Source organism: Ambystoma mexicanum, chromosome 4q, assembly GCF_040938575.1.
Source record: "Ambystoma mexicanum isolate Mex_15411 chromosome 4q, UKY_AmexF1_1, whole genome shotgun sequence".
NCBI classification, from domain to species: domain Eukaryota; kingdom Metazoa; phylum Chordata; class Amphibia; order Caudata; family Ambystomatidae; genus Ambystoma; species Ambystoma mexicanum.
The window spans coordinates 856332800-856348988 of NC_090928.1; the positions used below are offsets into that span (position 1 = coordinate 856332800).

The following is a 16189-nucleotide window of genomic DNA, read 5'->3' on the forward strand; positions in this document are numbered from 1 at the left end:
AGCCATCTTTGTTTGTAGGCCCACGTTTTACTTTTACTTCACTTTAATTCATTTTTGTTTAGCGCAACCAAAAGGCCCCTGGGCATACGTGCGACAAGGACCCTAAACATAGGTGGCAGAGACAAAGACAATCTTACCTAAGTATCTAATTAAAAGAATAAGAACATCCTATCCTAATAAGTCAGTTTTAAGTTTTTTCTTAAAGATGTCAAGTGACTCACAGCTTCGGAGATCCACGGTCATGGGATTCCAACGTTTTGGTGCTGCTACCCAAAACGCACATCTATTGACGAAGACTAGGTTGGTAGAGGGGAATAGTTTGAGGGTGTTAGATCTCAAGTTCCTAGTTATTCTCTTACTTTTTAGATTTTCTGCCAAATAGGCAGGAAATTGTCCAGCTAAGCATTTAAAAGTGATGGTGAGCAGGCGAAATTCATTTCTTGCCTCTATGGGGAGCCAATGCAGACTTCTCTTGGCAGAGACATGATCAAATTTCTTAAGACCCAGAATTGACCTCACGGTGCTATTCTGTATCATTTGAAGTATAGTTGGTTCTCTCTTCCTGATGCCTAACAAGAGACTTCCACAATAATCATCATCTTGGAGCCAATAATGGCTCTCGGCACTGTTTCACAACTGTTATGAGAGCGGTAGGGGCTAATGTGATGCAGTAGTCTAATATAATAAGCCGAAGAGGATACAAGACTACAAACCTGAGCATTGATGGAGAGGGATTGGTCAAAGGTGACCCCCAGGTTCTTTATTGTCTTTGGTCTTAATTATGCAATCTCCAATTAGGAATTGGAGGTAGTACGTACTGAGATTTTTAAGTATACGGCTGGAGCCTATGACCATGAGTTCTGTTTTCTCACGTTGAGTGCCAGGCCATTCATATATATCCAGTCACGGATTAGCTTATAGATCTTATTAACCATTTTCACATCCTCCGAATAATCTCGTGTCAAAGTGATGAGACACTGAGTGTCATCGGCATAATTAGAAAAGCACAATTCTTTTCCAGTAAAGTGAAAAGTAGGGTAGTAAAAATGCTATACAAGACTGGCGATAGGAAGGCCCCCTGCGGGACCTCATACTTCAGAGGGACTGGTGTAGCTTCTGCAATATTGCTACAGACCCCGTTGGTTCTTTCCCCCTCCCGCCCCCCAAGAAAGATTCAATCCTTCCTGAGGCACATGCAGCAGGCCATACCACCTAATCCCACGCTCATTAACTACACAGGCCTAGTGCAGGTGATTACTCTACTCTACCATCCCCTCCTTGTGCTCTACATTCACAGAGTCATTGGATACAGAATGAGACACTGCTGTTACTGATCAACTGAGGTGGTGTGACACAGACCATGCATATCCCTTGTCAGTCACCGTCAGTTTAGGAGTGTCTACTGATGCCCGCGGACCACGATTCACTCCTTTGTTCAGCCGCTAACCCATTGTCAATTAGTGCCACCAGAAGATTAGTCTCTTTGTATGGTGGCATCTGCACTAGAGCCAAAGCATGTAGGATCAGGGATGCCAGGACATTTTCTTTACAATTCTCTAATATAAGTAAACTGTCTCACTGCAGACCTTGCATCTGCCAACGCACTGCAAGACAAATCCTTCCCTCCAGGCTAGTTATTGTGGAAAGTTTTAGTTTTCCTTATACCAGATGCCACAACCAGGCCATCACAGAAAAGTGAGAAAAGCAACATACTTCACATATTAAAATGCAGGAAAGCATGCATGACTATCACAATTGCCATACAATTGTGCTTTCAAATGGAATGGACAAAGAATTATTTCAAGTAGACTGCTCGAACCCATCAGTTCTCCTCTGCAACAAGCAAACTAAAGCTACACCTTACCGATGAGGCTCTATGACGCGGGATCTGGGTTTCTTGTGGTCTCATGAGGAAGGGATGACACCTAGCAAATTGGGCTGGATTGCCTCTTTTGAAGTACTGCTATGCCCCTTTTACACATGAGCATTGCCCAGCACTTTGCCAGTGATTTTTGGTTCATTCAATACCTTCCAGACATCAGCGTTCAGTGTTCCATGCACTAAAAGCCACCCCAGGGCGGCTAAATAACAGAGCAGGCAAAGAGGCTTCAGAAAATTGGGGAAAATGAATCATTAACACTGCTAGCCTCGATAAATGAACTAGAACACCAGGATAGACTGCAGGGGCTCTATGGCCGAAAACAACTGTTGGAACATAGAGTAAAAATGCCTAATGTCTTCCTAAGCCCGGTCAGGACCAGAGCCTTTACTCCTCATAGGCCTATCTCACTTTTGCAAGTGTTGGTATGGAGTTGTTTCTGCAGATACACTGAAGGGGGGGATTTCTGACCATTATGAGGATATCTACATCCTCAACAGCTAGAATTTGTATACATGGTGATCTCTCCACCAACATGGTCTGACTCTCCAAAGGAAAACCTCAAGGGTTCCCCCTCCTAATCCACCCCCACTTGTTCACTGAGAACCTGCCAATTAGTTGCACACCATTAGTTATGGTGGTCAGAACGGTTATGGAATGCATTTAATTTTTAAAAGAATCATTTTACTGAGAAATATCCCTGATCTAATTCCGCTCTCTGTGACAATCCAATGACAAAATCTGGGACAAACAAAATCTGTTTTTAATCTGAAAATTCTGTTTAATCTGAACATTCAGTTTTATTTAAATAAACTCAAGAATGGAGACCAGTAGCTTGTTTACAGAAAACGCTACTGGCCTACTGTTGTCTCACCGATGTTGGCATCGCATAAGAATTTCAAACTTCTTTTGCATAATAAAGATATATATATTCCATTTGAGTCAAGTCACATGTCACAACGGGGAACCTAGTAATCATCGCTAGCAGTTCACCGCCACATCAACAGGGCATTGTGGGTATGCAAATTAGTTCAAATGCAAGCCTTTCGTTTCAGAAAATTGGATTGGTCTTACATTACAATGTGACTTTACACACAGCTTAATCAGCCCAAGACAGACATTTCTCAGGACCGCAGAGAACTACATGCCTGGCCTCACCCTTACAAATGTAGTATAGTATAGTCCGAGTCGTTTGGTTGGAGCACGTTTAACAAAACACCAGCAAAGTTATGGTGGGTTTAAAAAGGCTCGAAAAAAAAAAAAAATTAATTAAAACCTTACAAACCAAAAGAAATCCCTTTGTATAAGGACGATTGTGTACTGGTTTTTATTTAGCCAGCGATTCACTTGTTCGGTGGTTGTCCAATGTTCACAAACAGAATGCACACCAACCAGGCAAAAAATCTGATGCATACTTAAAACATACCTGGAAAAGGTTGAGTGCACGCACAGCTGCATTATCCAGTCTCATATACTGATTCAGATCAAATGTGGTAAGGCTAAATTGTCCAAAGTTTGAGTCATCGGATAACAGCTCGAGATACTTAAGGACAGCCGATAATGATGCCATGGCCACCTAGAAGAACAAAATAAATTCACTGATCCTTGTGGTAATTAATCACTGCAAAAATGTCAACATTTAGAGAGCAGTTCACACCATCTGATGGTTTATTGCCATTTCTGCAAGTAAGAATCTATTTCATCACTTAGGCTATACAGCAGTTTAAATTGTTTTAAAACCAAATTCACTTTAATACATGAATGATATAAATGTTCTGTTCGGTCAATGAAAGAATAAGGAAACTGGGTTGAATCGCCAGTATGGTTTTATTGTACAGAGATGCATACAGCAGATTACTACTATGGTACCGAAGGATTCTCCGTCCGTGGAGGGAGACAGAGGACCAGACCTCAAAGCTAGAAACCTCACCTTCCTCATAACGGCCCAAAGAGCCATTTATGAATCAGTGTGTCTATGCTATTGCAGTCAAGGTTACACTGGTTTGCTTCTCAGATTTCTCTGAAACTTTGCATAAAGCTTTTCCAGGGAATCACTGCCCCGTGGCACAGTCAAAATCACAACACTAGATTATGTGTTCCCATAATGAATCCAAGTTTAGATCTATTGTTTGGAAGCGTGGAAGTCGTGAATGCTCCAATGGGAGGACATTTCAAGTTTATTTGACAATATTTCAGGTTGCCAAACACCCCAGTGAGTAAGCTTGTTTTAACCCTCCCCCCAACTTGGGAACAAACCATTCTGCAGACTACCAGCACAGTCACAAAGTAAGCTGCCACCACAGTTGTGTGGTGGAGGGGGTTGGGCAGATACCAAGAGCGCCCTGTGGCACTCTTAATAGGCAAAGTTAACTGCATCCCTGCCAGGGAACGTGGAAGAATGGAGGTTGGTGTAAGTGGGTGGGGCTATGCGGATCACTCCCAGACCAGCCAAAAACAGAAAAACACTCAAACCAAAGAAACTCACATCATACTCTAAAATGGCTCTGGCTCGACTGCCTTTGTGAACGAGCGCAACTTGAGCCAAGTATCACCGCATCCGTCGTTACATTCACAGTAAATTAAAGTGACACTGAGATCCAACGACAGTTCAAGAACTCCATCCATTCATCTTCTTGGCCAGAGTCCTTGGTTTATCTCTTGCCAGGAATTGTATGCTGGTGCAAAACTAAAAGATGCAATGGGAGCATGTCCGGACTGAAAACTGCAAAATGAGAAAAACGTGGCTTCCACACTTGGCCAATCCATGCAATGCAGTGGTAATCACTAGACGTGCATTCACAGCCAGAATTGGGATCACAAAAGTGATTCAGTTAAATGTGCACTACACAAAAAGCCCCACTTGGATATAGTCGTTTAAACTACAGTGTTTGCAACAACGATAATAATATTAATCATTTGCAGTGTACAGACACCACATTGCTCACTGCACGGTTACTTACGAGCCATGTTTTTCTCTTAACATAAGTGAAATAGATTATGTACTACACGGTTTAGTTCGTAAGAGCGTTTGCCTGGGGAATTTCCCTTTATTAAAAGGAGCCTGCCAAGACCCTTTCTTTTACTGTTCCCCGGGGTACTGGGAGTGGTCATGTAGTCTCCACTTACTACCCCATTTTATGAAGGAGGCACTGGGAAGTCACACTGGTCTTGGGCAACGGAGGAGCTTGCCTGCAGAAGTTTTCCACTTGTCACCCAGCCATTTTATTTTTGTCCTCAATCTCCGACCATCCATACCTGTGGGTGGTGCCCATTACTCCTACTTGTGTCTGCAGAAAGATTGAGGATATATCCTCTAGAGTTTGAGCCAGCTACAAGCGGTGCACATTAACAGCTCACAATGACAATTAGCTGACCCTTTCACGCAGATTTGCTGATGAGGCTAAGCCTTGAAAGTACAGTTGCAAAACGCAGGGAATAGTTTATGCCAACATCACTTTGCATTCCGGTGCGTATTGAGGGACATTCAAATTGGTGAAAATGAAGCTATAAATCGCTCTTTTTGCTTAGCATAAGGTTTTATATATTGGTCATGTGGGTTTATATTGGGATTTATGTACTTTAATGAAATCGAGTATTGTTTTCAACTCCTTAAAATTGTCAATTGACACACATTTATATCAACAAGCGATGAGAGGATGTGGTCAAATATCTTAAAGTGCAGACTGGGATCGCATCCCATCATGCAGGGAGTGGGACCCTGGACATACCAGGACTATGCTGCATCTTCCAAAATTGGTATGCCAGTTACAGGTATCCGGTCTGTTATCAGAGCAGAGCAAACAGAAATCTGATATGGGTTGGTGTTGTGGCGGGCAGGAACAATGCTACCAGATATTGGTTTTTGTTGTGGGGGTTGGAGATTGAGTGACAGGTATGGGTTGTGCGTGAGGCTGGCAACAAGGTATGAATCTTTGTGGCTTGGCTTAAGTTTTGCTCTTTGAGCCAAGCCAGACCACATACCACGGCTCAGGATCTGCTCTACCCAGTGCTACAGATAAGGGGTGAACCGACTACTTTTACTCCCTAAAAATAGGCAAATCCGCCCCAAAAATAATAGGCAGTAAAAATAGTCCCAACAAAAAATAGGAAACAGACACATAAGAGACCATGTGCTCCTGCTTTCACCCAAACAGCTACACTGGTATGTTTAGACCAGTAGTGCACATAGTACCACAGGAAGAAACTATTATTACCGCCGGATTGGAAGAAGTAAAAATGTATTTTTTAATGTGTATTAATAACTAGGTGCAAAGGAATAATTATTACAAAAACATTTACGTTTTCCAGTTAAAAATGTTTTACTTGCTTATAAAATAATCCCATTGGGAATTGGACTTCCATTTTTAGTCTAAAAAATCCTTTTACTCCCAACTTTAAAAAATAGGGAGCGAAATACTCCCACTTCAAAATCTTAACTGGAGTACTGGCTCTACCCATGCATTCTTTGGCCCCGCCCCACCTCTAAGATATGCAAGATGTAGCACACTTGTTTCCATATCTTGCGGAAATCTTCCAAGAGGGAGCATTAACACTGACGAAACCACCTCTGGCCTACATGACCGTTGTCAACACCAAGATGGGACAATGGAAAATGTTGCCCTTCACAAATACCACTCCACACAAAATACAACATGCACCCAAGGCAATAATAGCAGAACTGCCTAAAAGGTAAAATAAACTAAAATCTAGCAAACTGGCTATGCTTGATTTGATTTTACGCACCTCCTTTTCCATTTCTGGCAGTGCAGAACTGGTTACTTGTTCCCCTTTTTTTGCTTTCAGCAGGCGATTAAGGTCTTGGATGTTGTCTTTGGTTGTAAAATCTCCTTTTTTTCTGTCAGTGATCAAAATGCCTCCTCTTTGAACGATCTGTGAACATCCAGAAAGAAAGTGTCATACAATGGTAACGGTATTGGCTCCTAAAGACTCAATGAACATAACCAGTAGAAACTACTTCAGGACGGGTCTTGCACTGCACTTTGGCTTTTTACTGTAATTTACTTTTGTGTCATAGATAGTTTACCATGAAGCATCTAAAAGACAAACACGACAAGCAGTGGGAGATTTAAAGTGGCACACAGTTCAGTCTTAAATATTTAACCTGAAGTAAATTAATTTTATTTATATTTTATTTATACAGCGCTTACACCTAGGAGCTTCCAAAAGGTCACAGCGGTACAGCAACATAACTTGAAATACAAAATCAATTAGCGAGCAGGTGCTTTTCATTCAAATTTAAAAAAGAGTGATGGAAGTCAGAGACCTAATAGACAGAGGGAGGGCATTCTAGTGCTTAGGGGAGAGCAGGGAAAAGGAGTGGAAACTAGAGGAAGCACAAGGAGGACGAGGAACAACCAAAAGAAAAAGGAACTGGGAGCAAAGGGATCCAGAGGGAGAATAGAAATAGACAAAGGAAGATATTGGGGGTGTGGGAGGGGGTGGGGTGGTAACACCATAGAGACATTTGAATACCAAGCAAACAAATGATAACAGAAGTCTGGCTTCAAATGTAGGCACCAAAGAGAGCGGAAATATAGTCATGGGGAAAGGGTGCAAACGATGCTGATCGAATAACGGTAGAACGAGTGCGGGGGGGGCAGGGAGACCAAGTAATAGGCTGCAACAGTAGAATAAGCAAGATAAGACCAAGGACGAGAGAAGAATTTGGGCAATGAAACATTAACCGCCATGTCTTATGGCGTAAAAGGGGAGAAGACAAAATGGAGAGGAATGGTGGAGGCAGGAAAGAAAAACTTCTGTTTTTGAAGGATTAAGATGTAGATAGTGAGATTGGATGGATAATAATAAAGAGAGAGCGAGAGAGAGCGAGAGAGAGGGACAAGAAAGACAAAGATCTGTGAGTTGTCCTCCGCATAGTGATGGTAAGAAAAAACAAAGAAATAATGGAACCAATAAGAGAAAAGTGTAGAGAGACAAGGACCGATTACAGACCCTTGAGGCACACCATAAGGAAGAGAGACCAGACCAGCCCAGGAGACAGGAGGAAATAGGATTGAAATCAACTCAGAACAGAACCCCGTAGAGCAAGATGAGAGAGCAGAATTCAGTGGCTGACAGTATAAAAAGCCGCTGAAAGGTCAAGGAGAAAAGAAAGTTTAGCGTAGCGTGAAGATAGACTCTGAGACCACCTGAAGGGTGGTCTCAGTAGAATGATGAGGACGAAACCCAGATTGAAAGGGAGGAAGAAAAGTGTTCGTTGACAAACTAAGAGCCTTGGGTATAGATGACATGTTCCAATAGTTTAGATAAGAAGTGCAAGAGTGAGACTGAGCAAAAATTGGAGGGAATAGAAGGACCAAGTGTGGGTTTTATGAGGATCTGGAGAATTGAGGTGTCCTTAAAAGAAGCAGGAAAGATAGCAGAGGAAAGACAAGTTAAAGAGAGTGGTGAGGTAGAAAAGAGTACACTGTAGGGATTAAAGATGATAAAGGGTCTCTAGGGGCAGCAGTGGGATGCCTCTCGGCAAGAATGGTGGAGATAGAGTTAAAAAGGATGAAAAGAAGTAATGTCAGTGTGTGAAGAAGAAGGTGGAGGTGGAGATGAGGAAGAGGAGATTGAAGACGGAAGGAGGAAGATTTTATTAAGAGAAATAATGAGCAAAGTCTGAAGCTGAGAAGGAAGAAAGTGAAGCAAGATCCGAGGAAGGGACGATGTAGCAAGAATACAATTTAGGTTACGAAACAGACAGCGGGGATGAGAGAGTATTAAAGTGCTGGTGTTTAGCAAAGTGCAGTAAAGTGTTATTGTTTCTGCGCCCTTATGCCTACAAGCCTAGTTTTGGCAAAATATAAAATTAAAAATAGGAATTACAGGTTGAATCAGGAGTAGACATGGGATCCAGATCAGTGGCAACTCTGGACTTGAGCCAACGTCACTCGGGCCGAAGTAGTAGACGACCTGAATGGAGGGAAGGAGTTATCCAGGGCTGTGATGGCTTATTAAAAGGACGAAAAGGCACAGAAGGATAAAGAAGATCAAGGGTGTTTGTCAGCCTAATAGAAAGGTGTAGTGAAGCAGAGTCGATTGAAAGGGAAGCAAAAAAAAAGAGAGGGAAGAAGGGCAGAAGAGAAGGAGGACATACTAAATGTCCTAAAGTCATGACGGAGGGGGAAAAGGAAGGATAAAAGCAAGTGGTTGGAAAGGGAGACCGGCAAAGCAGAGACAGAGCACAAGGCAGGGGTCGTTGAAAAAAGTAGGTCCAACGAGGAGCCCAAAATGTGATAGGGAGGGTAAGGGAATTTGCGATAAGGAGTAGGATTGAAGAATAGGGATTTAGACGCCCGGGTTGAGGAGAGATGAAGATTAAAGTCACCTACGAGGAACAGTGGATGGTCAAAAAGGCAGAAGGAACAGGAAAGGAGAGAGTCAAGATCATCACAAAAGGTGGGGACGGCCAGGAGGGGGAAATGACTACAGTAATGTAACAATGTAGAGCACTTGCTTTATTTTAGCTTAACCACCTCCCAGGAGTCTGCCTTACCTGAAAGCGTCTGGTCTCCATTGGCGTTATGATGCAAGGCAAAAACATGAAGAAAATAGCACTGCTGTAGGCCCTGAAACCTGGTCCCCTGGCACTCTCACAGAGCTTATCCATGTGCCTCTCACCTCCCCCACGCTCCATAGAGACAATGTGCCCTCAGTGAATGGCATAGCTCAAAATGTGGGGGCCCCACTACCCCAAGCTCGGTAACAAAGCACAGTCTGTGCCACACTGCAGGCCGGCCTGGGCTACCACACATGCGCAATATGCATGATGATCAGGCAGCTTGCAGAGACACATCTCACTAGGTGAAGGATATAAATGTGTTTTAATCAAGCCTTAAATATTTCACCTAGTGTTCAAACAAAGGGGCTGTGCCTGGCTCCAGCACACAAATGTACAAGCCAACTCTGAACTCTGTGTGTGGACAGTAATATTACGAAGAGTCATTATACCATCAGAAAACATGTTCATGCTGGCTCTGCCGGAATCCCCATGTACGAACATTCTCTGGTTAGCTTTGACCTCGATGCCAATACAAATCTCCTGCCACAGGAAGAAGGGATTGCTGGCTGCACAAATGCTTGCCCAACTCCCACGCCACCATGTAAAAATACTCAAGTTGACTTCGCGCTCAGTGCCAGTCAAATATGCAATGAATGCTACAGTAAGGAAACATTCTCTTGTTTGACTGCACAAATATCTTCACCCACCATATATGAACACATATTATAGTGGGCGTGCAGAGTATAAAATGCCACTCCAGAGAAAAATTCCAGCATGCCTGCCCACTTGCGATACAAACTACCACATCAAAACCACCCTCTACGTAATAACATTCGTCAAGTGGATTTACCCAAAAATGCCAGTAAAACACGCAAGGAAACGTCCATGTTCCAATGCCCCTTGCCTGGGCCTCAAACTTGCATGCACATATTCATTCCCAGTCACTCACCCAGTGGGGGCTGATACATTTTTTTTATGAAGGGGTATAAACATTTCCCACAAATATGCCGTAGTGAGGGAGCCCAATTCAACCAAAGGAGATTTAGCGGTGCTTCCCCACCCCTCGATCCTCCCAAGATAAATGTTTGAAGAATGGGTTCAAATGGTTCATTATACAGCACACTTTCTGCTAAAGGTGGGTAAAAAGCCAGAGTGTTTGCAACTGGTTTTGTAGGGTAACTCCAATCCAAAAATCCAATAGATTCAAGTCAACAACCGGCGCCCGAAAGCATTAATGCTTTATTTAATTTAATGCTTTGCCATTAAAAACGCAATGTCACAATAATAACTGGCTGCACAATGTGGGCCATTCTAGACACGTAATAACACTTAGGTTTGCTTTAGCCTTGATGCCCAGTAACAATTACATACCACAGTAAGACATGCCTAGACTAGCTACATCAAAATTCCAGTCTAAACATGTAATAATACTCAACATGATTACTTTATCATAGATCCACGGAAAAAGAGTCAATGCTGCATCGGGAAAAGGCTACACTGGAGGATTGGGTGGTTTGTCTGATAATTGTTTGCAGTGAACTGTCTGCAATAGGTCTGCTCGCATTAGAACAATTATCAGATGAACAAACTGCAATAAATATGAAACCTAAATGAGGTTGCCACCACCCACCCTACCCTAGTTAACTGTCTGCTCACCTCCACATTCTCTGCACCCCTGCAGCTTAGATCTGTCCAACACGGGTCTGATCCGACAACGCAGGGTCCTCTTTTCTTTCTTTTTTTTTTTCAGTGCCCCGCCTCCCATGTTGAGGAAGTGGGAGACACCCGCACAACCCACCTCAACGCCAAAAATACCAAACATGGGGAGCAGGGGACACCCGCTCCACATCTCTGGTTTGTTTTATAATCGATGGAATGGTACTACCCGAATTTGGTGAAATGTACCATAAATAATTGGCTAATTCCAAACTGGATACACCCAAATGCCAATCTAGCCAGATAACACTGGTCAGGTTTACTTTATTATAGAAACCCAGTCAAAAAGAAAATAATGCCACAGTAAGAAATGATTAGACTAGCACCAAAAAGCCAGTCCCGCCACTAACAACAGAAATCATGCTTGCTTTATCATGGATGCCCATTAAAATTATGTTTTCGCACACCCACCCTGACCCTCTCCCACCTACCCCCCCCCCCCCCACACACGCGTACGCGTGTCCCATTTCCCTTCCAACCACCAAATTCGGCACCTCGGCCCACCATTAAACACAAACAGGCATTCACTCACTCATTTACATTATTAGTACATAGTTAAAACGCTGGCGGGTTCTTGATTCCCCTGAATTGGTTTTGTCCCTTTAGGGTTTTTTCTCTAGAAGGGGTACCAGGGGTTCCATGCACAAGTCACTACAGCCTTTTGGAGGGTTGATAGTTCCTCGGTTTGTCCGACCTGCCTGCTGGGCTTATATATACACATTTTCTGTTTCTGGCTGATACTATGCATTTGTTATTTTGGGATTTCGTCTTATACTCCTTAACTTTCTTAACTGTGTACAACTTCCTTCAAGCGCCAATAAGCTTATTTGTAGTCATAGGAGTATTTGTATTTTTATTTATAAAGCGCGCCAGGCCCGAGGGCATCCGGGCGCATCACTTGGTTACAACATGGTGACAAGCATACCGAGCATTACATAATTACAGTTATATACAAGTTATATACATACGAGAAAGTACAGGATAAACAAATACCTATTTACATGCAGTGAAACTGGCGGCTATTGCATCAAAGGAGATTGAGGCGAGGACAAGGGCGCATCTTGACAAGAGGGCTCTTTCAAATAAAAATGTTTGTATTGGGGAAAGCAAACCAAGTGAATGGATGAAGAGACAGGGGCGGGGGGGGGGTGACGGTTTATGCATTGGATCAAATGTGATTAGCCACCACTAATGGTCCTTCTTCCCCATACAATAAATTGTTACCCAATGAGAGAGAATGCCTTGGGTTCCTTTTTTTTTTTTTATAAAGAAATGCATTCTGGAGTTACAAGGTTTGTGAAATGGGCAAACATCTCCAAGAGTCCGTGTGGCAGCATGCAACACACTGAAAGGAGCGGCAGGGTCTATGCTATTGTCCAGTGTGACATTAATTCTGCTCTGCACGAGTACAGGGATGAGTCCTACCCAGTCGATACCATTATTAAACTAGCAGTGATTCCAGTAAAAAAAAAAAATGAAATGGTTACAGCCACACACATACCTCCTTTGCCTTTTCGAGTAGGGCAAGCAAAGGACAGGCTATTCTCTTCAGGTGGGAAGCAAGCTGGTACAGAAGCAACACACACAATAGAACAGCGTTACCAAAATAAAAACGGTCCAACCAAGGTTCTATAAAAATGGGTACTTTAAATGTAACTAACAAATGCACACATCTAACAAAAACGCTAGTCTCAAACTCTAAGAGAAAAGAAACTTTATTTTAAAGGGGCATTCTGGGTTTGAAGACGGGGGTGCGCAGGCAAATATTTTAGCAGAAATGTGTCAGTTATTAAGTCATTACGTTAGACCAAGAGCACAGTGCCACTTCAAATGCCTTCTATGGTCTTAAAGGGCCAGTGTTGAGCCAGGCTTCTAGACGCTTTTCTGCAGTCAAGACAGTCAAGTCGTACTGGCACAATGTCGGGACTATTTACTGCAAACAAACTGCAGTAAATAGCAAATAAACCAGTGGTCGAAGTTGGCAGGAGCGGTGCTCCACTACTTTTTTTTTTTTTTGAAATTACATTTTACAGTTCCTATATTTTTATTCTGAAAAGAAACCATTCCCGAATGGTTTGGTTTTAAAATAATAGTGTAGGAAGACGTTGAAACTTGCACTTTCATTGCACTGCACTGAACGTTTCCTTAAACAGCAGGTGCATGTGTATGGGGGTTTATATTGTGTCTGGGAGGGGGCATGACGATGGGGTTTGTGGGGAGCCGGGGCAGGCCAGTAGGGAACATCATTGCACTACTTCTTTCGCACACTTCGACCACTGAAATAAACGCTTTGCTGTACATGGCAGCCCGTTGGGTGGCAGCATGCACCATTTTACAGAAAGACCTGGTACATTTTTGGTTGTCACCCATCACCATGGTGCAAGTGCATTTCTCTTGCAGGTCCATTGGGATTTTAAATAATTTTCAAGGCCTGACCAAGCCATACAGATGGGCTCATTCAGATGCAGACTCCCAAAGGTTGCATCCACTCAGCAATCTTCAAGAAATGCAGTAAACCCCTGTAAACACACCTAAGTGACCCCAACATAGCCCTCCATCAATACGCCGACGGCACTCTGCTGTATCTTAAAGTCAGTGGCCCCAGGACAGTGCAAGCTGCTCTGCGAATGCCTGGCTATCATACACAAATGCGTATCCCAAAATGAACCCCACCAAGACAGAATTCTTCCTCATCGGTCCCCCAACCAAACAACAACTCCTGCAATAATGGCTGGACGACATGAGCCGCGAAGGACTCTCTTAAGCTGTCAAACTCAGCCAAGTCCCTGGGCTTCATTGTAGACAGTCTTCCCTTCCAGAACCACATAGCTAAAAAGACACCGCATAGCTATGTATCTCCACACACTGCAAAATCAAACTGTTCATCCCCTCACATGACTTCCATATGGTGTTCACAGCCCTTGTGGTCCGACACTTCGATGGGGGGAAAAATAATTTCACCACTGTAGTGACTAGAGTACTCAGTGCTAATTCCCCTTTCCTCCATCCTTGTGGAGAGCTCCCCAGGCATGGGAATGGTACCGGAATCTTTGACAGTGAAAATAAAGTGAGCTTTCCCTTTAAATTTAGTATAGCGGATGGGGGCACGGCCCTGGCCGTGGGACTGCCCACTAGCCCCACCCTCTGCCACCTCACCTCAGTCCCCTTTTGACACATCGGACGCTGGTAAACCTGGCTATGCTTAATTTAGCTTCTGGCATACTAGCGGGTGAAGGAGGATGGGACGTACGGAGGAAAGGGGATTTAGGACTAAGAGTACTCTAGTTACTACATTGAGAAACCCATTACTCGTACGTCCCCGTCCTCTTACCTCCATCCTTATGGGAGAGTAAACCAAAAACAAGAGAACTGGGTGGAGCGGACAATTTAACTGTAGCCAAAGAGGTTCCAGAGAACATCCTGTCCAAACACTGTGTCCCTCCTGAACTGGTGCCCAGAGAGTAGTGTTTGCAGAACACTGACAGCCTGGCTCAAGTCACCGACCTGCTGATCACCTCCCAGGAGGCGTGCCTTTGGAAAGCTACTGCAGTCGCATTGGCCTTTATAGCACAAGTACCTCGGGGCACCTTTTTGCTCATGGCTGCATAGGCTTCCAAAATGGCCAGGATCATCCAACGGGTGATTGGGGCCTTGGATGCGAAGGTAACCGGGGCAGAGCCACCAAACGTGATGAACAGCGCCTCTGACCAGGAGAGGTAAAACCCTCCGCAGATACTAGGAATGGAGCGCTCTTTCTGCATAAGACTGCAGACTAGAGAAGAACACCAGCAGACAGATCTCCCGATTCAGATGAAAGGGGGAGACCACCTGGGCAGGAATTTGGGATGAATTCACAGAATCACCTTATCGTTGTGAAACACAGAATTGCTCACACGACGACAGCGCTGAATAGTGAATAGCGGGGGATCTCTCATTTTCCACAATAGTGTGGCTTTCATCAAAGACAACAGCTTGATGGATAAATAGCGCAGGTATATTATGAGGAGAAATATGGGGGGATGCTACAGAAGCGTCATTCCTTGCTACCAATGAGGGAGAGGAACAGGATATGCAATATTCCTTTACCACATTTAGAGAGTTTGCAGGAATGAAAGGGGTGGATTTCATGGGGGCAGATGCAGAAGGTCAGAATCAGGACTGCTGAGGCAGAGTTTAACCGTTTTATCGTTGGCAATTCCAAAATAATTTTTCCCAAAGTGCGCAACTTCAGTCCCTAATCCATAAAGTCCTTTATCCAGAATCCGCCTCTAACCTACTTGCTTGCCATATTTCAAAAGAAAAACCTCAAAACAACAAACAATGACTTTGGCTGGGATGGCGGCTGGCATCAGGCCCAAACACTCTCCCTTTTGGTAAAGGCTTTCATCCTTAAAATACAGGATGGTGTGTATCTGGACAAGGAAAAAGTGCTTTTTTACCTGAGAATAACGTTCGTTTTTACCTTCCTGACCTGACCTGCACTGCGAGCTGAGACGGGGCTCTTGCAGGTGCAGGCACTCGAACGCTGCCTAGAGGAGGCGGGGCTTGCGCTCACCACGTGACCTATCACGTGGTATTCCTCAGCTTCAAAGCCCACTGACATCCGCCTGAGCGGCGTGTATCTGGACAAGGAAAAAGTGCTTTTTTACCTGAGAATAACGTTCGTTTTTACCTTCCTGACCTGACCTGCACTGCGAGCTGAGACGGGGTTCTTGCAGGTGCAGGCACTCGAACGCTGCCTAGAGGAGGCGGGGCTTGCGCTCACCACGTGACCTATCACGTGGTATTCCTCAGCTTCAAAGCCCACTGACATCCGCCTGAGCGGCGTGTATCTGGACAAGGAAAAAGTGCTTTTTTACCTGAGAATAACGTTCGTTTTTACCTTCCTGACCTGACCTGCACTGCGAGCTAAGACGGGGCTCTTGCAGGTGCAGGCACTCGAACGCTGCCTAGAGGAGGCGGGGCTTGCGCTCACCACGTGACCTATCACGTGGTATTCCTCAGCTTCAAAGCCCACTGACATCCGCCTGAGCGGCGTGTATCTGGACAAGGAAAAAGTGCTTTTT

General features: G+C 44.1%; 1 protein-coding gene across 1 annotated transcript in view; it reads right to left on the minus strand.

Moving 5' to 3' along the window:
* The window catches only part of MSH2 (mutS homolog 2), a 1146446-nt gene that overhangs the window by 975502 nt on the left and 154755 nt on the right, over positions 1-16189 (minus strand). The window contains exons 4-5 of the mRNA XM_069608417.1: positions 6623-6769; positions 3306-3455 (exon numbers count right to left, since the gene is read on the minus strand). Coding sequence (XP_069464518.1) covers positions 3306-3455; positions 6623-6769 — 297 coding nt within the window. The remainder of the gene's footprint in view (positions 1-3305; positions 3456-6622; positions 6770-16189) is intronic.